Genomic DNA, 21,937 nt, shown 5'->3' with positions numbered 1-21,937 from the left:
TATCTATGGCCAAGAATAAATTAAAAAAAAAAAATGAACTTATGTTAATATTTCCCATGCATAGTCATATGTGTTTAAAAATTTGTACGTTTAATATCACGGCTGTTTATCTGCCTATAACGAAATGCCTCTGTAGTCGCCATATTGTTTTAACGTCGACTGACATTTGTAAGACACCACGTGACATAAACTTTTGCTTGCCAGAAACAAAAAAAAGTGAATTTGTCTCTTTTAATATGGCAATTCGAATTCAAATCATTGCAGTTACTGTGTCGATTGAGTGAAGTGTTTGTGCTTATCCTCTCCGCTTTAACTGTAATAAACCCAGTTTCATTGGGCTTTTTGCTTTACGCAAAATGTATTATAAGTGCTGCATGTGTAATGCTACGCGACAGGACGCTATTTTGTACCATTTCCCATCCAATGAGAAAAGACTCCAAATGTGGTTAAAGTGTTTACCTTCGGCTCGTGATGATTTGAAAGCGCTAACGCAAAAGCAGCTTTCGAAGTTGTTTGTATGCTCAAAACACTTTGAAGTGCGGTTTGTCACCCAGAAATCTCGTCTCGTAGGATCGGCGTATCCTACACTTTTCAGTGCAGAGGAGATATCAAGAGGAACACCATCTCAAAATGGTTGGTAAAGTTATTTTCTTATATATAAAAATGAATTGATGTTCGTTAGTCTCACTAAAACTCGAGAATGGCTGGACCGATTTGGGTTATTTTAGTTTTAAAATGTTCGTAGAGGTCCAGGGAAGGTATAAACGATACGAAGTTTGTTGGGTCAGCTATTTAGTTCTTTATAAAAAGTTAGCTATTCTTTACCTCTTTTGTTAAGCAAAAGTTAATAAACATTGTTGATAAGCAACAAGAATGTTGCTGGAACCAAGTGCTTTGACCATAACCATTATTTACCTTTTATTTTCAGAGAATGTGGACTCACAGACCGATCATACTTACTGCCGAAAGAGACACTTTGACCATACTTATGCAAAACAGAAACCTTTAGCAGGTAATGTTAATATGGATACTAACAATAATAGTATTCATAGTTTGTATGTGTGTAATTTTTTCTTGTAATTAGTATTTATGTCATCAAATCTTTAAATTTATGATTTATCACATTTCAGAATTATCTTTAAACACAGGAGGAATGCAACCTGTGGATGTACCAGGAACATCTCACATATCAGTAGCATGTGAAGACTTCCCTTCAACTACTGGCACAACCACCTTTTCAGGTAAATGAAGTAAACTGATTTTCTTGTAAAAATCAATAGATTAGTTTTGACTGCGGTAATGTTGTAAATAAGTATTATTCTCTGTAACTTAGTGTAAGTGGTGTGCATACCTGTAAGTGACATATTTACACTGTAAGTATGTACGTATGAAACTAAGCACCTATACTTGTTTTGTAAATATGTTGTTGGTATGCCTGAATAAATAAACTACCACTTCAAGCTTTTGTACTGGGAATATTCCAATTAATATTTAACTGTATATAAATATCTATATATATATAAATGAAACCTGCTTTCCATTGTCACGACATAACATGAAAACGGCTTGACCAATTTGGCTGAAAATTAGAGGGGAGGTAACTTAGACCCGGGAGAAGGTTTTAGGATAGATATATATATTTTTATAGATAGATTTTTGTCACCATCCGGCTACAGGACGCGGGTTAAACCGCGGGCGAAAACTATAATTAATATTATACTGTAAATGTACCGGGAATATTCCAAAATATTTGAAACTTCAAATTAGGTTAAGGATGATGTGAGGTAGGCAGTTGCATGTAAAACATTAGTAAGCACCTGTTCCTGGTTAGAATGAAAGCCAAGCCCCTGCATAGTTGGGAAAAGGCTATTTGTAGCGAATGAACAATCTTGAATGTTTTGTATATAATTTTAAAATAACTTGTGTTTTCTCTTTTCTTTAAGGCTCACTGAATACAGTGGTGTTAAAGACCAAGGCAAGGGCACGAAAACGAATTATAAATAAAATAAAGGATTTGACACCAACTGGTAAAATTATATATAAAGAATACCAGAAAGCCAAAGACGAGGCTAACTTTCTGAAGAGAGCTCGAAGAGCTTTAAAATTCAGCAAGGACAAGTCCTTTGAAGAATTAACCAAGGAAATGAATCCATTTGCAAAAACTATTATGAAAATGCAAATTAATTTATGCTCCAAAAGTAAAAAAGGGCGACGATTTACTGAGGAAGAAAAATTAATAGCATTGTCCATAATGAAACAAAGTCCTAAGTGTTACAGATTTTTACACAAAATTTTCGTCTTGCCCTCACGATCAACTCTAAATAAAATGGTTGCAAAGCTCTCTATTGGACCAGGAATTTGTCAACAAGTGTTTGGCTTACTAAAAAAAGAGGTTAGTATTTTTTAATATCTTGTGTGTGTATCTTTTTGAAGTGCTACTGTAGGCACTTCATGAAACTAAAAATTACACTTTTTTTATTAAATAAAAATTACACTTTGTAATTTATAACTGTTTCAGGTTGCTACATGGGATGAGAAAAAAAAAATTTGTTCAATCATCTTCGATGAGATGTCATTAGACACTGCTTTAACCTACGATAAAAACAGAGACTGCATCAATGGCTTTGTAGAGTTAAATGAAAAGCAGAGCCAGTTTGCCGACCATGCACTTGTTTTCATGCTCAGAGGAGCGGTGTACAAGTGGCAGCAACCCATTGCCTTTTATTATTGTCAGGGGGCCACATCAGGGACTGAGCTTAAAACAATTCTAAGAGATGTTGTGGCTGTTCTCGTGGAATGTGGTCTGAAGCCTATTTGTGTAATTTGCGATCAAGGCACATCTTTCCAAGCAGCCTTGAAAAGCTTTAGAGAGGACACTAAGCGTGATCAAATACTTTCAGATCAAGAACCAGGTTGGTGAAATTATTATTACTATTTTAGTAACCCTGTTTTATATTTTGAATACCCATTCAACAATATATCACACATTAGGGTTGGAATGAAAAAAATCACTCCCCACTTTACATATAGTGGGCTACCCTAATAAAACATTTATTTTTTTGCACTTTGTAAAGAAAGAAAAAAATATATTAAAATGTGGTACAAATACAGTTGTTTTATGTTAATGGAATCTCACATATTCTACCGAATGGGTGTACAAATTAAATCTCATTTGTTATCTTTCCTTGTATTTCAGATGGCTCAGTTACTATCAGCGGGGTTAACCTGAGTATTATTTATGACCCGTCACATTTGATTAAAGGAATTAGAAATAATTTCTTGAATAAGAACATAGTCATGGATGGTAAAACATCCAAGTGGACTGATATTGTGGATGTCTATGAAACTGACTGTAAACACACAGAGTCTAGACTCCTTCATAAATTGAATGACCAACATGTCATTCCTGAAAAAATCAAGAAGATGAAAGTAAGTACCTAGATTGTTATCTTATTTTGTAAGGCTTATGTAGTACTACTAGGCCCGGCAAACTGACCGACATGGCTCTGATATCTTCTTTCGAACTAACTTCAGTGCAACTTATGATTTTTTTCCCACTTTCAACACAGTTCAGAGAATGCGATACAATCAAAACTCACTCACTCACAAATTTTTTTTGTTAGCGTTCCATATGTTATAATATAGAAACAATATAAGGTATAAGGCATAACGATAAAAACGAAGTTGCGCTAAAGTTGGTTAAGGAGAATGCATCACTACTGTTGTATGTCAAGGCCCTGATTAGCCCTCACTACTAAGCCTTTGTTTACAAGTCCCTATAGCTAAAAATTTTCAACTTGTTTGTTGCAGGTAAAGAACTGTGTCAAAGTGCTGAGTTCAACAGTATCTGCAGCTTTATCCTATACAGCTCAATTTTGTAAGTTTTTATTGAACTGTATCATTCGTTATCAAATACAACAAAGAACCGGGTGTAGAACCAACAAAATTGAAACTAGCATCAGGAGAGAGACTGTGAAATTAAACATAAACAGTCAAAGTCAAATCATTTATTTCATTTAGGCCTTTACAAGTACTTATGAATTTCAAAGATATAACTAAGTTTGATTCTAGTTGTCTTTAGTTCTCGTTTAATTAAACTTCACCTATTATATTAACTGGGTTTGGTTGCTAGAGTGAATCAAATGTTCCTACTTGAATGATGCATAGCTGTGGCTTTATCTCTGGTAATTTATTTTTGTTGACTACAATATCGGAAACAAAGTCGATACACATGCGTGTATGTGAATCCCTGCTAATATTATAAATGCGAAAGCAACTCTGTCTGTCTGTTTGTTCCGCTTTCACGTCTAAACCACTGATTTTAATAAAATTTGGTACAGAGATGCTAGTCATATGCTTTAAAGAGTTGGCACTCTTTTTTTCTGGGTCAGCCTCTTTATCCAGCTGCCTAGAGAGACTTTAAGCGCAGTGTTGTGCTTACAAATATTTATTGTTTCAGCACACTATGCAGATGGCAGGCCTGTTAGTGGCACGATAAAGAATACTGCTGAAACAGTACTGTTTTTCGACAGACTTTTTGATAGCGTGAATGGAGCAGGATCTGCAAAAGAAGCCAGAGGGAAATTAAGAACTGTAGTAACAAAAAAATCACCACACCATAAATTTTGGCCAGAAGCAATTAGGAAATTGGAAAATTTGAAATTTGTTGATTCTGTAGGGAAGGAAAAATCGGTGCCCTCAGTAAAAAACTTTATTATAACCTTAAAAAGTTATATGAGGCTGTGGCAAATTTTGCATGGACAAGATATAAAAGTGATGCGGCCCAGATATTTTAATTCTGATCCAATCGAAAATTTTTTTGGTCAGGTAAGGGCCTACAATTATAGGAATAATGATCCAAATTGCCACAGCTTCAATTGTACATTCAAATCATTATTGATTACCAGATTTATAAAATTTCACAGTGAAAACTTCAACTGTGAGGATGACCCGGCAGATCAAGTTTTGAACCTACAGGTTTTATTTGATGAAAAAAAAAGTAATGAATCAAGGCCGGGTGATTCTCCAAGTGAAAAAAATATTGAAGTGATTGTGGAGCAGGCCCGACGAGAAAGAATGAATATTCACTCGCGGGCCTACACTGCTGGATGGGTAGTAAAAAAAATTTTTAGTAAATTGAAAATTTGTTGTAACAATTGTAATAACTCAATGACTTCTGAAAGAGGCGATATTCATGACTGGATAAGTCATAGAGAGTACAATAAAGCAAGAAAAGTATTGAAATACCCATCCGAAGCAGCAGTAAGGTGTTTTGGTACAGTCGTAAGGGAAACAAATGAATACTTAGAAATAAATGCTCATAACAATCAAGTAGCTAAAAAAATCAGCGACCATATATTTGCTAAGTATTCATTTGATTTCATAGACTGTACCGAACACAAATCAGTGCTCCTGACACACTTTATTGTTTTGACTGTGAGGTTCATAATAATGAATTGGTGTAACATATTAAATAAAATTTTGAAGGGCACCGACGTTTCAAGACTGCAAGAAAAAGATTTGCCTGCGATGCAAAAGAAAGCATACGAAAAATACAAAAAGAAATTAAAAAATAAATCATTTAATAAATAACATACTGTTTTATTTAATGAATCCCAAAAAAAAAGTTATGGTCTTGAAATAAAATGTCATAGTTGGTAGTACCTCTACGTAACTATACATATATACATACATATTATATAAAAAGGCAGAATGAGCTATATTTCTTTTGCCTTGACATTCCAGTACTTTAAAAGAAAGTTAAACGTCATACAGCACTAAAACAAGATGGCTGCTACGCTTATGTTTTTTCTTTAGTGAGTGAGCAGTCTGTACACCTCTTAGTAGTCTGTGTTTAATATCATTGGCGGGACTCCTTTTCACACACGGTCGGTTAGCCCCACGGTAAGTTATTAATTAACTTGTGTTCTAATAATCTGATATTTGGCCGAGGAGAGTTTGTCTTGGCAAACGAGAAGGTTCCATCCGCTGCACATGCCCTAGCCAGCGCAATCTTCTTTGTTTAAGAAGTGCGGTTATGCTAGGTATGCACGCCATACTAAGCACCTTCTCGTTTGTTACTCGATCCTTCCAAGAAATATCCAATATGCGCCGGAGACAGCGCATATGGAAGTTGTTTAATCTCCGCTCCTGTTTAGCATACGATGTCCAGGGCCCCGATTCTCCTATAGTCCATTTATTATAACATTAGAAAAAAGAGGCTCGCAGAGGCAGGAGTACGAAACCTTTTATTTTGAAGTCAAGTTCGAACAATTTTAACAGATAATGTGTGTGATTTTAGTGCCAGTGTATGACTTCTATGTACGGCAAAGTGCATTCTATCTATCTATCTACTCGTTACGATGCTTGGATAGACACATGAAATAAAAAAAATAGTTGCAATCAGTTTATTAAAAACAACTTCATCATAATCCATACCTATTATGATTAAAACAAACCAAGTAAATAAGACACAAAACATACTTAACAATTTAGTCACTGCTACCATCAGTTAATTTATGTATGCTGACATAGGCGGTAACAAAAGTAATAATTTTATCTATAATCGTTTAGCAAGTTAAATACCAACTATTATAACATTTTCCAAAGACAAAAGTGTGAGATTTATTGCAAGGTATTAAATAAGAGAAAAGGTTTTGCCACCCTAATGATATAATCGATGTGATAGATATAAATATGAACTCTTTATTCATCATCCTCTGATGATGATGAAGATTCACCAACGTTAATAATAAACCTTTCTACAACTTCATCCATTATACCATCAAGTTGGCAAAATCTTTCCTCTTCTTTAATTGTATGGGCAATGCAAGATTGCCATTTTTCTGCAGTTATATTTGCGAGTGCTTGAGGGAGCAACTGCTGCACTTCCTTTAATTTAAAACTTTTATTGTTTTGTGCTACATATCCCTTCATTTGAGCCCATATTAGTTCGATTGGGTTGAGCTCGCAGTGGTAAGGTGGAAGGCGCAACACTAATACGTTCTTTTCTTTAGCCATGTCATCTACAACAAACTTTTGGTACAAATGTTTTACATGTTTCACTTTCTCTAATAAAGTGGCCCTAAGGTCTTTTTCCTCAAAAGGAATATTTTTGTTTTTCAGCCATTCCTGAATATCTGCCTTTCGTGTGGCTGTAGTTGGCAGCTTCTCCACTTTTCTTGAATGATAAGGCGCATTATCCATAACAATAACTGAACCACTCTCGATTTTGGATAATATTAAACTGAACCACTTTTCAAAATTGTGTGCATCCATTTCAGAATGGTAGTCTCCATCTCCCTTTTTGGCTTCAAATATTAATTCACCATTCATTAAAAACCCATCTGTTGATCCTGTGAAATGAAATAAAAACAAATCAATAATTAAGTACTGGTGGCATAGAATACTTGATCGCTGGAAATAGATTTTAACCTTTAAATAGCCACCGAAATTAATTGCAGCATTAATGTACTTGAACAGATGATTCTAAAAGCATAAAGATCTTACTCCTAGGGAAAGTATTAAGACTTAACCAGTTTTTAGTGACCGAAAATGGAGTGCTCATTTTATTAAAATGCTTTGTTAATAAATTAATAATAAAAAAAGTTTTACCAATATGGCCAATGATAAGCCGTTTTCCTTTTCCAGTTGGGTTCTTTAAACCAGTTGATAAGCCTGCTCGGTGTGCTTCCTTTGAAGACTTAACAGTACTGTCTTGCCATACTTTGCTTTTTGTGTGTCCTGGAGGTTTAAAATTGTAGATGTAAACATAATATTAATTCAACGTATGTTGAACTAATAATATTTCACTATATTGTTTAGCATAAAGGAGGTTTTACATAACTTGGTTAGCTATTTACCGAGTTATGTAAAACCCCCTTCTTCCAGACTTCACAAATATTAGCAGCACTATACCTTCATTTAGCCAAGTCTCATCTAAATAATATATTTTTTTTCCTTCATTCCTTAATCTCTTAATTTCATGGAGATATTTCACCCTCCATAATACAATCTCCTGTCTGTCGATTAGGGCACTTCTTCTACTTCTTTTAATATATGTAAATTTTAATTTGTTTTTGATTAAATTATATAAAGAGCTTCTTTTAAAATCGGGTAGAGACTCATCACTATTCACGGCTTCCAGAATCTTATCCAATGTCGGTAATTCATTATCAAAGAAAAAAGAATGAATTTTCCTTCGTATTCCACTTAATATTATATCATCATATTCATCCGATTTTGAATATTTCCGTTGGCGAGGAGGAGGTGATTGCAGGCGACCTTCTGTATTGTACTCTTTGAGGATATTATACACTGTTGCACGAGATATGCCTGTAAAACGATTAATAGTGTATGTTATTCATCCTCACAAAGCATGCTATTTTCAAATACATTTATTTATTATAATAAAATCCCTGCAATCTTTACCTGCAATTTCTGCAGTTTTATTAATTAACTGCGTCATATAAGCAGGAGTACTTTCTGACTGGGACCCCTTGATGTCTTTATAAATATTTAAAACTGTTGTTTTTTCTGCAGAATGAAGAGGTGTTTGCTTTGATCGCTTTTTCTTGGGAGACAATATTTTAACGTCGTGTTCAATTTTGGGGCCACGTCGTTTTGGCTGTTGACGTTGCTCAGCGTCACTAGCAGTTTCAGTACGTACATGTTGCGCTTGCAAGCCACTCGGGCCTGCACCGAGATCGTCCGTGTTCATAGTTCAACAAAATGTACTGCTTTGTATGAACAACACAAAATTACGTAACACTAATATAGTAACAATAACAAACAGAAAAACAGTAACAAATAACAACTAAACCACGAAAACTCAACAATAACAACGAAACAAGGCGTAGCATTCACAAGTATCCACAAGTGAATAACAATATGTCAAATTGACAGTCGCAGATAGATGACATTATAAACCAACAAAATTAAAAAACACGTGCTGCCGCAATTTAGGAAGGGACAAGGTAACATTTTAGATTTGGTTGAGTTATAGTTACATGAAAAAACGTTCCGAGCACTATCTGCCCCTGCTTCTTTTAGATTTTAAACATAGACACGACATTATTTTATTTAAAAAATAAATAATATTAAATGAAGGACTTGTAATTTAAGAACGTAAATGGCTTAAATAAGTACAATTAAGTGTGACAGCTGTTATTTAAAATGGTTTTATTTAACTCCTCATCAATCTTGACTGTAATAGTGTTTATTGTATTTTTATTGCAAACTGTACTCCTAAAAGAGCCTTTTTTTACTTCTGTCTAATGCTATAGTAAATGGAGTATAAGTTAATAATGTCAAAATCGAATAGAAATCGAATCGTAATATGATCGTAACAGCAATTTTAACCATATCGGGCATTCTGCTACTAATAAAAGACCAATCGTATTCGATTGACATTTGATTGGTGTGCGATTGGTCTGCTATTTTGGTGATTTTGGTCTATACGGTAGTTTGCTGTACAATCATTTTGCAATCGTAAATCATTTGCAGACAAAATGATTCATTATTGGATGACAGAAAAGGATAAAAACGTTTATTTCAAAGAAAAAATTGCGGAATGCCACATACGCTTCAATCGTAATCGAGTCGGGATTGGATCTCAGTCGAATCGAGTCGAACGTCAATCGAATGGCGCTTAAGTAAAATTAGGAGAATCGGGCCCCAGGTCTCCGCGCCATACAAGAGTATGGATAAGATGCATGTCTGGTAGATAATAATCTTAGTCTTAACTGTTAGATATTTATTTTATTTATTTATTATACTTTTTGCACACATTTTACAAAAAAAACAATGTACAAAGGCGGACTTAACGCCTTAGGCGTTCTCTACCAGTCAACCTTTAGGTGGAGGAGAAAATTCATGGCAGGTGCACTAAATATGTATATAAGACAAATCGAAAATATATAAACGTACATAGACTTATTATACATACACATATATATATATATATATATATATATATATATATATATATATATATATATATATTAAATAAACTTTAATACATATATAAATAACACAAAATCAAATGCATAGTTGTGTCAATTCTGCAAACTCTGGTGAAGATACTCACGAAGCTTCAATTTGAAAGTCAATCGGCTATCTACCATCCTAATTTCCGAGGGCAACTTGTTCCATAAAAGAATAGATTGGACAAAAAAGGAGGAATGAAGGAAATCTGTGCGATGTGAGGGACATTGGAGTAGACGGTTGTTGGAGGAACGCAAATTTCTGTCATGTTGAGAACATAAAAACTGGAAGTGGCATGATAAATATGGGGGTGAACAAGGAGTATGAAGAATGGAAAATAGAGTAGTTAATGCTCTCATCTCACGTCTTTGCCTAATTGGCAGCCATCTAAGCTGTTCTCGATAAGCAGACACATGATCGTACTTGCGAAGATTAAAAACGAATCGAATGCAATTGTTGAGAAGCCGGTCAAGTTTATTAAGCAGATCTGCATTCAGGTCGTAGAAGCAAACATCACCATAGTCAATTATGGGAAAGATCAAGGTTCGCACAAGCATTGCTTTCACGTTGAACGGGAGAAGGTTTCTTAACCGATAAAAGTAGCGCAGCAAACCTGTTACCTTCTGGCTAACACTCCCAATATGAGATTGCCAGCTTAACGTAGTGTCGATATGTAAGCCCAGGTTTTTCACACTTGAGTTATAAGGGATGTTCATACCATCAAATTGTACCGGAGGTAAGCTGCTTAAATCCACTCTCTGCATAATGCGACTACTACCAACTAAAATAGCTTGGCACTTGCCAGGATTTACCGCCACTCCAAACCTATCAGCCCAGCTCTTCAGATATTTGTTGTGCCAAACTCTTGCGCTCAGCTTCCCGAACATCGTAGAGGCCTTACCGATGCGGCTGTTTATTTCGGCGTCCAGGCAAAGGTTATTTGTGACTGTGGATCCCAGGTAGCAGAAGTTTTCAACAACCTCCAGTGGTGAACCATCCAATGAGATTGTGGGTATCTCAGTAATCCCCTGCGTCATAATTACCGTCTTCCTTTCGTTGATTGACATAGAGAATTGCTTACAAGCTTTATTAAACCTATCCAGCATTTCCTGAAGTTGCGATGGGCTTGAAGCAACAAATGCTGCATCATCCGCAAACAGTAAGCTATCAACGATAATATCCTGGCGATGTTTTTTGGATTTAAGGAGCGAAATATTGAAGAGCTTACCATCCACCCTGGTGTGAAGGTGTATGCCTTGTTGATTATCTCCGAACGCAACTTTGAGGAGTACAGAGAAAAATATACCGAACAGTGTTGGTGCTAGTACACAACCCTGCCGGACCCCTCTTCTCATGTCAAACGGGTCAGATGTATTGCCCTTATAAACAACAGAGGCTTTCATGTCTTCATGGAAAAGCCTTATTAGGTTTAACAGCTTCGGTGGACAGCCAATCCTCTGCAGCACAGCGTATAGTCCCTCCCTGCTCACAGTATCGAATGCCTTGTTAAGGTCAACAAAGGCCGTTAGCAGAGGTGTTCTTTGTTCCCTACACTTTTCCTGAAGTTGCCGGAATGTAAATATCATGTCTGTGGTAGATCTTTGTGCGCGAAAGCCACACTGAGATTCAGGATATACTCGATCAGCTAGCAATTGTAACTTGGAAAGGATCATACGACCCAGTAGTTTGCCAGCTATACTTAGTAAGGAAATTCCACGGTATGAATTGCAGTCGCCGCGGTCGCCCTTTCCTTTGTACAATGTGATGATGTTTGCATCGCGCATATCCTGAGGGATGTATTCTTCATTCCAGGGCCCCGATTCTCCTAAGTTAATAATGTCAAAATCGAATAGAAATCGAATCGCAATATGATCGTAATAGCAGTTTTAACCATATCGGGCATTCTGCTACTAATAAAAGACCAATCGTATTCGATTGACATTTGATTGGTGTGCGATTGGTCTGCTATTTTGATGATTTTGGTCTACACGGTAGTTTGCTGTACAATCATTTTGCAATCATAAATCATTTGCAGATAAAATAATTCATTATTGAATGACAAAAAAGGATAAAAACGTTTATTTCAAAGAAAAAATAGCGGAATGCCACATACGCTTCAATCGTAATCGAGTCGGGATTGGATCTCAGTCGAATCGAGTCGAACGTCAATCGAATGGCTCTTAAGTAAAATTAGGAGAATCGGGCCCCAGCATTTCACAAAAAAGTTGTAGAGTATAGGGCCCACACAACGCACCTTGATAATTTCAGCTAGAACACCGTCAATTCCCGGACTTTTACCACGCTTTAGCTGGTTGATAGCGGTAATAAATTGCTCAACTGTAGGTACAGCGTCGAGCTCGGTGCAAACAAGTAACTCGGGGAACATTTGAACTGCTTCGGGCTCTACACCAATGGGTTGAGAGTAGAGATTTGAGTAGTGTTCTACCCATCTATGAAGCTGCCGATCCGCATCTAAGATGCAAGAGCCGTCAGCCTCCTTTAGGCGAGCTGTTTTGTTTGGTAAAGGGCCCAGCGCTTTCTTAATAACCGAGTATACGCCAGAAAAGTTGCCAGTTGAAGCATGACTCTGAATACTCTTACAAAGTTCCAACCAGTAAGAATTGGCACAAAAGCGCACATTGCGTTGGAGGTCTGCTTTGGCTTTAGACAATTCGCCGCGTGTCGTACTTGTCGGATTCTGTCGATAGTTCAGTGACGCCTGACGTTTTAAATCCAGAAATGGTTGAAGATGGTCGATGTTTTCTTGGGACCAGTCATGTTTTGATGTAGGTTTGTAGCCGAATGCTTTTGCCGCAGTTTCCGTGAGAATAGATTTTATTTTAACCCATTCCTCGCTGGCTGACATGTCAGGATCCCAAGAAGCTGATTCTTCTTTAATTAGCTGCTGGTAAGAAGCTATCTCATCTTTGGATGTTGACGTTGGTACTTTCAATTTTTTACTACCTATAGATTGCGACGAATGTATCTTTTTGGGGCAAAAAGATGCCGTGGTGACGACGAGTGAGTGGTCGGTATCACAATCTGCGCTATGGAATGTTCGAGTGTGCAGAATGTCCCCCAAGTTCTTCTTTCTAGTCAATATGGTGTCCAACTGATGCCAGTGTTTTGAGCGAGGATGTTTCCAGGACACTTTGTGCATAAACTTTCCTTTAAAGTAGGTAATGGTTACACAAAGCAGATTCTGCGAACAGAATTCTAAGAGAGGTTGTCCGTTCTCATTTAATGTCCCTACACCGTGACTACCCATACAATCTGGCCAGGATGCATGCGATTGGCCCACACGTGCATTAAAATCCCCTAGGATAATTAGGCGATCCCCTGACCGAACCCTACTTAGCGTTTCACATAGTTGGTCGTAAAAAAGGTCTTTGGATTCGGGAGAAGATTTTAAAGTCGGTGCATAAGCGGATATTAAGGTGACGAAGCCGCTGCTTGTGCTTAAACGACACGTCATAATGCGTTCCGACACTCCTCGAGGATCGTCTATTGCACTGAGTAGGTCATTCCTTACAGCAAATCCTACTCCATGTTGGCGACTTTCGGAAGATTCCTTTCCTTTCCAGTAGAACGTGTAGTTGGTCTCACGTAACGAACCTTCATCAGGTAATCTGGTTTCTTGAAGAGCTGCTACAGCTATGTTGAGTCTCCAAAGTTCCGCGTCTATTACCGCAGTTTTGCGCAGATGTTGAGTGCAATCAGAGCTTCCAGAGGTGTCCGGGAAGCCTGTCCTCATAGTACGGACATTCCATGTACCAAAGCGCATGGATTCGCGTTTCGGAGTTTTTTTATTGTTGTTATTTCTTTTTGCCACAGGTGAAATCGTTAACGGCACCGACACTCTAGTTATACTAGTGCTTCCCACACCCAAGGGAAACAGGCCAGCACCGAGACGGACGAGTACCTTACTGGCCGGGGGCTGCCCGGCTTGAAGCGGGCGGTAACTAGTCAATGGGCCTTCGATGGACCCTCCCACTGTCGAGAGTGACCCCTGGCGTCCGCGCTTACGTCTATCTGCTTGGACTTATAACCGGTCACTGCCACTCCCCGTGTTGTTTTCCACACAGCATAGCTGTATTTTTTATTTTATTTATTTATTTATTATACTTTTTGCACACATTTTACAAAAAAACAATGTACAAAGGCGGACTTAACGCCTTAGGCGTTCTCTACCAGTCAACCTTTAGGTGGAGGAGAAATTTCATGGCAGGTGCACTAAATATGTATATGAGACAAATCGAAAATATATAAACGTACATAGACTTATTATACATACACATATATATATATAATATTAAATAAACTGCTGTAGTAGCTGTAGTAGCTGTAGTGGGTGAAGTGACCTCTCCACGGATGCTGCATCGCCTGGGATGCAATTAAGATAGTGCAGGCTTTCCCAAGACCTACACCACTCTCTCGTAAATAAAAGCCCTAAATTATAGAATAATTTACTAATTTAGTAGAAAATATTCAATCTGTCTCTCCAAAAGTTCGATTCCGATTTAGTTTAGTGCCATCTATTATCATTAGTAGATAACATACCCAACTACGTCACAATATAACCCGACAAAGTAAAAAAACACCTTTCCTTGAACGCTTAAGGACTATTTGTGTGCGTTCGCGCAGCGGAATATTGTTGAATTTAAAGATTTTAATTATGCAGATAATTAGTGTATGACGTCCTATAATTGTGTATGGTAAATAAAAATTTGTGTATGCAGCCATTGTGGAGAAATTCACCAAAAACAGATTCCGCTGGGCGAACGTTGGCGAACGTTGTCCTGGCGGAACTTTTTTCAATCCATAGATTTTAGAAGAAAAGAGATGTGTCCAAAAATTAGTGTGTATTTGTGTATAATTGATTATGTATGAATGAAATCAGTGCATGCATTAACTTCGGAGAAATTCAAGTTTCCGCTACGCGAACGTTTGGCCATTAGCTAGTTTTCATATAAAGCGCTTACATAGAGAGCTGTAGATTTTTACATACGTTGTTTTGAATTTGTTTATATTTGTTTAAAAAAAAGATTTAGAAAAAGTCGTAGGGTTTAAAAGATAAAAATATAAACGTAAAATACACTTATTAGGTCTTCGTTCTTAAAGTATGCAGTTTGGGGTCTAGATTTTCACGTTTACACAAACCTTGTAAGTGTCTCCAACATGTTGCCAAGTATCAATGATGTTCCGTTAGTAATTAAAAAGTTATAGGATATTTTATTATGATATATGATGAATAGATCACTGTTTACAAAGCAGTCGAATATCACGACGTTCTAAAGGAATTGCATGGTAAAATGTATGCCAATAATTAGTTTAATCATTCAACTATTCACTTTCAAAATTTCATGTCATTAAATTCAGTAATTAAAGAAAGACAATTATAATACTGACGGAGCATCGAAAACCTACATAATCCGACCAAGTTCGGATAGCTACAAAAAAGCGGCCGTGCCATATGTCTAAGAAACGTTCTTAACTTGGAAGGTTAGTATTTATTAATATGGCACAGTTGCGTACACAAGCGTTAGGAAAAAATAAAACAATGCTTCTTGAATGAAAAATATTTTTTTTATAATAATGCCACTATCTACGATAAAAATAAATCTTCAATTAACAAGTACTTCTCTATTTAAATATCCGTGTACAAAAATATTTTTATTATCATTCATGGGCGTAGCGAGGTACGGGCAGGGAGGGGCAGCTGCCCCCCCCTGAGCGGGATGCGGGTCGAGCGAGCGAGAGCCGCGAGAGGCGAGGCATTAGACATGGGCAAAATGTGTCATTGAAAAGAAAAGATAGATATGCATCTTTCAATCACTGGGATATGAATCACTCTTTCTATCATATCTTATACCTAATATCTTTATATCAGTAGCTCAGTATAACTCAATAGCTCGTTTAAACTCGAAACTCGTGTGCGGCTCACTCATTCAAATAGATCATTCAGATATAGTGATAGGTTGGTTGTTTGCATCTTTCTGATATATTGAGCGGTTGCGATTTAACAACTTTTTTCTAATTAAAAAATATACTATTCTTATGACTGTAGGTGCAACCTACTTCGGCCGTTCAGAGAATGCGTTCCTGACACCTATCAGTTAGTCACGACTAGTGATGGGCACAACATAACACTGAGTTCGTTACCGTTCCTTCAAAATGAACCGCCGCATTATTTTAAGATTATTTTCGTTTTAAATTGGCGGAATCATTTGTTTTATATTTTAGTTATTTAAGTGGAAACCAAAAAAAGGTAATATTCATATAATAAAATTGTTTTATTTATTCTTTGTTACAAGTACATTGAATTGAATGTGCGAACAGAATATTAATCAGACTCCGATTTGCTTGAGGAGGTGGTGTCTTCATCATCATCTTCGCCTACATGTATAATTATATTATTATCAATAACAGAATCAATCCTGATATCTCGGTCTAACAAAAGCCGGGTAATCAAATAAAAGCAGATCGAAAACACTTGAAAAACGTGGTCTATGCGCACGAAACGACAACGGACGACTGTTTTAGCGTCACAAAATGGCGGCCCATAACGCCATTTGGGGGTTACCATTTTTAATCTAAGTATAAAAATGCGGTTTGGTCATAGTTTTATTTTTATATTTCATAAAAGTTATAATTAAGTCTTATAGTCCATTATTTTCCAATTCTTAAAAAGAAAATCAAAACGTATTATTTTATATTATAACTGTATAAGAACAGATTACGATACTTGCCTGTTATTTTTAGCACAGCACTACAAAATATAAACCGCTGACATAACCTTGTAATAGCGCAGTATAGATTTAGAAAAATATTGTTTACCAAGTTATTTGACACTCAGTTTGGCACAAAATTATAACATTCATTGATTAGTGATATAATAATGTTGTTTTAATGCTCCTCAATTGTTAAAACGGTAAACAACCAGCAAAAATATTTTTATCGTAACTGCAACGCCATTGCAAAGTTACGTCGTCAGTTCAATCGCGACGTGTCAGGAACGCATTCTCTGAATGGCCGAACTATAGTTCAATGAATAGTCAATCGCAATCTATAGTTCGGCCATTCAGAGAATGCGTTCCTGACACGTCGCGATTGAACTGACGACGTAACTTTGCAATGGCGTTGCAGTTACGATAAAAATATTTTTGCTGGTTGTTTACCGTTTTAACAATTGAGGAGCATTAAAACAACATTATTATATCAATAATCAATGAATGTAGTTACGTCGTCAGTTCAATCGCGACGTGTCAGGAACGCATTCTCTGAATGGCCGAACTATAGTATTGAGTATAAGCATTAGTTTAGTAAGTATTAGAAAATAAAAATGGAAATAGCCTTCTGATTTCCCTTCATACTTTACACAGGCTTAGGACTGTCTACCTACGTAATTATTTACGTGAAAATTAAATTTTAGTTCAAAATGTGTATTTCGAGTCAAAACATGTTTGTTCAAAACATGCTGCAAGAAAAAGCGCCTATCAGTTACACTGTGCTGCTACTAAATCAGTATTCATTATATGCGTTACATTGATAGCCAAATATTCAAGTATATTGGAACCTGTTGCAAATGCATTACAATCGAAGAATATCGATATGTACACGTGTGTGAATCATATCAAGAGAATTATTTCTGTTATTAGAGATCATCGTGGTAACGCAGACAAAGAGAGTCAGATTATTTTAGACATTTCACGTAGAACTGCAACTGCCATTGGCAGTGATTTGCAAATCCCACGTATTGCATGTCGCCAACAACATAGGTCCAATCACCCAGCTGAGAGTTTATGCGATTTTTGGAAGCGATCAATTATCATTCCTTATTTAGATTCTTTGATATCCGCACTCGACCAGCGTTTTTCTAATGAACATTTACCAGCTTTTAGTTTAATGTCGATACATCCAAGTTCAATGTTAAATATGTCACTGGTTGATTTTAAAGAAAAATCGCAAGATTTCTGCCAGTACTATGATCTTCTTCTTTTTGAGCATGAAGCGGAATTATGGTATAAACTTTGGAAGGATAAAGGTATGGAAAAAGACGCTCTAGAAAAATTAGATCTTATTGATGTATTAAAGGAGGCGGACACTTTCTTCCCGACAACCAAAAAAGCCATACTTATTTTGTTGGCACAACCGTGTACAACAAGTAATATAGAAAGGTCTTTTTCTACCCTGAGACGTATCAAAACGTGGCTGAGGTCTACAATGACCGAAAACCGTTTAAAACGGGCTATGTATGTTAAGCGTACACCGGAAAATTGTCCAAGAAAAAAAAGATGAAATTGTAAGAGAAGTTTTTAATAAATTTTGTGAAGAACCGCGCAGATTACTCTTCAAATAATAAAGCTGTTTCTTATTGTTATATTTGTTTTTAATGTTTACCTCACCTCCACCACCAATGTTAGATACTCATATGTTAAAAATCACGATTAAAACAATGTAGTATGGGATTTTGCTAATCTGCCCCCCCCTGTATAGAATCCTGGCTACGCCCTTGTTATCATTACTTACATAAATTACTTAACTAGGTGATTAAAAATAACGTTAATAAACGTTACGTATTTTAACTAAAATGTCGTAGATAGTGGCGCTATTATTAAAAAAAATAATTTTCATTCAAGAAATGCAATTGTTTTATTTTTTCCTAACGCTTGTGTACGCAGCTGTACCATATTAATAATTATACTAACCTTCCAAGTTAAGAACGTTTCTTAGACATATGGCACGGCCGCTTTTTTGTAGCTATCCGAACTTGGTTGGATTATGTAGGTTTGCGTTGCTCCGTCATTATTATAATTGTCTTTCTTTAATTACTGAATTTAATGACATGAAATTTTGCAAGTGAATAGTTGAATGATTAAACTAATTATTGGCATACATTTTACCATGCAATTCCTTTAGAACGTCGTGATATTCGACTGCTTTGTAAACAGTGATCTATTCATCATATATCATAATAAAATATCCTATAACTTTTTAATTACTAACGGAACATCATTGATACTTGGCAACATGTTGGAGACACTTACAAGGTTTGTGTAAACGTGAAAATCTAGACCCCAAACTGCATACTTTAAGAACGAAGACCTAATAAGTGTATTTTACGTTTATATTTTTATCTTTTAAACCCTACGACTTTTTCTAAATCTGTTTTTTAAACAAATATAAACAAATTCAAAACAACGTATGTAAAAATCTACAGCTCTCTATGTAAGCGCTTTATATGAAAACTAGCTAATGGCCAAACGTTCGCGTAGCGGAAACTTGAATTTCTCCAAAGTTTATGCATGCACTGATTTCATTCATACATAATCAATTATACACAAATACACACTAATTTTTGGACACATCTCTTTTCTTCTAAAGTCTATGGATTAAAAAAAGTTCCGCCAGGACAACGTTCGCCAACGTTCGCCCAGCGGAATCTGTTGTTGGTGAATTTCTCCACAATGGCTGCATACACAAATTTTTATTTACCATACACAATTATAGGACGTCATACACTAATTATCTGCATAATTAAAATCTTTAAATTCAACAACATTCCGCTGCGCGAACGCACACGGACTATTTGATGACTTCGTGATTTGCTGTCATTGTAACCAGTGCCTTCCCCAGTTTTTTGTACTAAGATTAAACCAGGGGGGGGACACTCCGTACATTTTGACAGCTAAGTAAACGAAGAGTCGCCACCTTTTATTTGGCCCGGAAACTATTTACTATCTAAAAGATACCTTAAATTACCAACAGATGGCACTACACTATAATCGATTTTGTTTGTTAATATAAAATTATTTATGCAATATTAATTAGAGAAAAGTATGAGGAAAATATTAGACACTTTAAAAAAAGATAAAATAGGCGAATAAATTAAATACGGTTTAAAAAAGCACAAATATCAAATTTCATCTAAAAGATCTGGTGTCAGTATTCCAAGTAACTTAACAAAACCGATCATAATAATATCAATATGGCGGTTTTTTGCATTCCGCATACACGCGTAAATAAAAAGTAATATATAATAATTATTTGTTTTCCTTCGACCTTTTACTATATTAACGATGACATTTTCTATTAGGGTAAGTAGCACCATGTAACTATAACGATAACCAATGTTATAGTTATATGGTGCTACTTACCCTAATAGAAAATGTTATGAATATGATGCATAATTATAATATTTTTATAGCTATAGCTATGTAGGTAGTTCGGGGCCAATTTAGAGAAAGATGGCGCATTGTCAAATTGGGTTGCAAGAATAACACGTGAGTGGGCTCTCTTTTCCCTATATATTACTTTACTCTTTGGATTAAACCGCCTGATTTTACATGTGTCATGTCATTGACATTAAAATCAGAGGAGAATATAAGGGCAGTGTTGCTATTGTTTCCATAATATTTATTGAATTTAAGATATTGTAAATTAACATGATTAACTGCGTTTAATCATCATCATCATCCTCCGAGCCTTTTTCCCAAACTATGTTGGGGTCGGCTTGCGATTAACTGCATTTAATATATTTTAAAATTAATTTAACTAAAATTAACTAAGTATAAAAATAAAAGATGTGACTTTTAGAATTTTATTACAGAGACATCTATTGCTGATTAGACAAAGCAGAACATAAGTTTCACCGTTAAGGAATGAAGATGGCGCTGCTTCATTAATCGTCAAGCTTGATGTAGGCAACTGTCCCCCCCTGTTGTACAGTGCGCAAAGCGATCCCCACTCTTCCGCCGAGAGCTCATTATCCGTGCCGATAACTATACTACGCTATCCAGCAGTTTGGTAATCTTTGGGTATCAATAAATAAAACCAATAAATACACTTTTAAAATCAACAATATTTATTACAAAACTCACTCATTGTCATTTACAGATAACAACTCAGTATTTTTTTTTCATTTATCTGCACAGCGCATGCATCGCAACATCATCTGCCAAACCTTTTCACAACTATGTTGGGGTCGGCTTCCAGTCTAACCGGATGCAGCTGAGTACCAGTGTGCCACAAGGAGCGACTGCCTATCTGACCTCCTCAACCCAGTTCCCCGGGCAACCCAATACCCCTTGGCAAGACTTTCTGGCAGGCAGTTGAACGTTCTATGAATGAGTATATCACTCACATTTCAGAGATAGTTCTGCCATTATATTCAAGAGACTTTACTCTTTTTCCCTGCTCCTCGTTGATTCTGTAAAGAAATTAAAAAATAGATTAATTATAAAAGAACTAGCTATTGCCCGCAACTTCGTTCGCGTGGAATAGTGACTACCAGCAGATTTTTGATTTGACCAATAGATGGCGCTATATGTCCGGAATATTTTTTTTTTTTGTTTAAAAAACTATCCTATGTCCTTTCTCAAGTTTCAAACTATGTCTGTACCAAATTTCACACAAATCGGTTCAGTAGTTTAGGCGTGAAGAAAAGACAGACAGACAGAGTTACTTTCGCATTTATAATATTATATAGTTTGGATGTTTAAGAGCTGAGTCAGACACACACAGCGGTCAAACTTATAACACCCCTTTTTTGCGTCGAAAGTTAAAAATAATAAGTTAATAATAATAAGTCGTCGTGGCCTAGTGGGTAAAGAACCAACCTCTCAAGTATGATTCTAGAATCAGCAAGTACCAAAGCAACTTTTGTACTTTTTAAGTATATCTTGGACACCAATAACTGTTTTGGAGGGCACTTAAACTGTAGATCCCGGCTCATCTTTGGCTTACAACCAGCCTTACCTAGGGTTATTGGGTTGCCCTGGTAACTGGATTCAGGTGAGACAGGCAGTCGTTCCTTGTAAAAGACTGGTAGTACTCACCGCAGGGTTAGACTGAAAGCCAACCCCAACATAGCTGGGAATAGGCTCGGAAGATTATCATCATCATCATCTCAGCCGGCGGACGTCCACTGCTGAACATAGGCCTCTCCCTTAGA

At 36.3% G+C, this 21,937-nt stretch overlaps 2 protein-coding genes and 1 long non-coding RNA gene across 15 annotated transcripts in view; 2 read left to right on the top strand and 1 right to left on the bottom strand.

Moving 5' to 3' along the window:
• Nucleotides 1-21,937, bottom strand: part of LOC124644475 — a 179,006-nt gene that overhangs the window by 92,453 nt on the left and 64,616 nt on the right. Inside the window, exon 14 of one of the 13 annotated variants that reach the window (XM_047183846.1) lies at nucleotides 20,826-21,193. The exons of the other annotated variants lie outside the window; for them this stretch is intronic. Within the exon in view, the coding sequence (XP_047039802.1) occupies nucleotides 21,155-21,193 (39 nt within the window). The 3' untranslated portion in view covers nucleotides 20,826-21,154. Of the gene's footprint in view, nucleotides 1-20,825; nucleotides 21,194-21,937 lie in introns of those variants that run through there. 13 annotated transcript variants of the gene reach the window in all.
• On the top strand, nucleotides 1,938-5,617 carry LOC124644474. The gene is made up of 5 exons (XM_047183844.1): nucleotides 1,938-2,392; nucleotides 2,519-2,912; nucleotides 3,197-3,429; nucleotides 3,811-3,877; nucleotides 4,460-5,617. The coding sequence occupies exons 1-5, from the start codon at nucleotides 2,144-2,146 to the stop codon at nucleotides 5,590-5,592; spliced, it is 2,076 nt and encodes a 691-aa protein (XP_047039800.1). The 5' UTR covers nucleotides 1,938-2,143; the 3' UTR covers nucleotides 5,593-5,617.
• On the top strand, nucleotides 5,853-20,842 carry LOC124644486. The gene is made up of 2 exons (XR_006986076.1): nucleotides 5,853-5,904; nucleotides 20,594-20,842. It is a non-coding gene; the product is annotated as an uncharacterized LOC124644486 (long non-coding RNA).

The sequence above is a fragment of the Helicoverpa zea genome, chromosome 30 (assembly GCF_022581195.2).
Source record: "Helicoverpa zea isolate HzStark_Cry1AcR chromosome 30, ilHelZeax1.1, whole genome shotgun sequence".
Taxonomy (NCBI): domain Eukaryota; kingdom Metazoa; phylum Arthropoda; class Insecta; order Lepidoptera; family Noctuidae; genus Helicoverpa; species Helicoverpa zea.
Note: the sequence above shows the minus strand (reverse complement) of the source record. Positions and strands in the feature narration are given on the sequence as shown.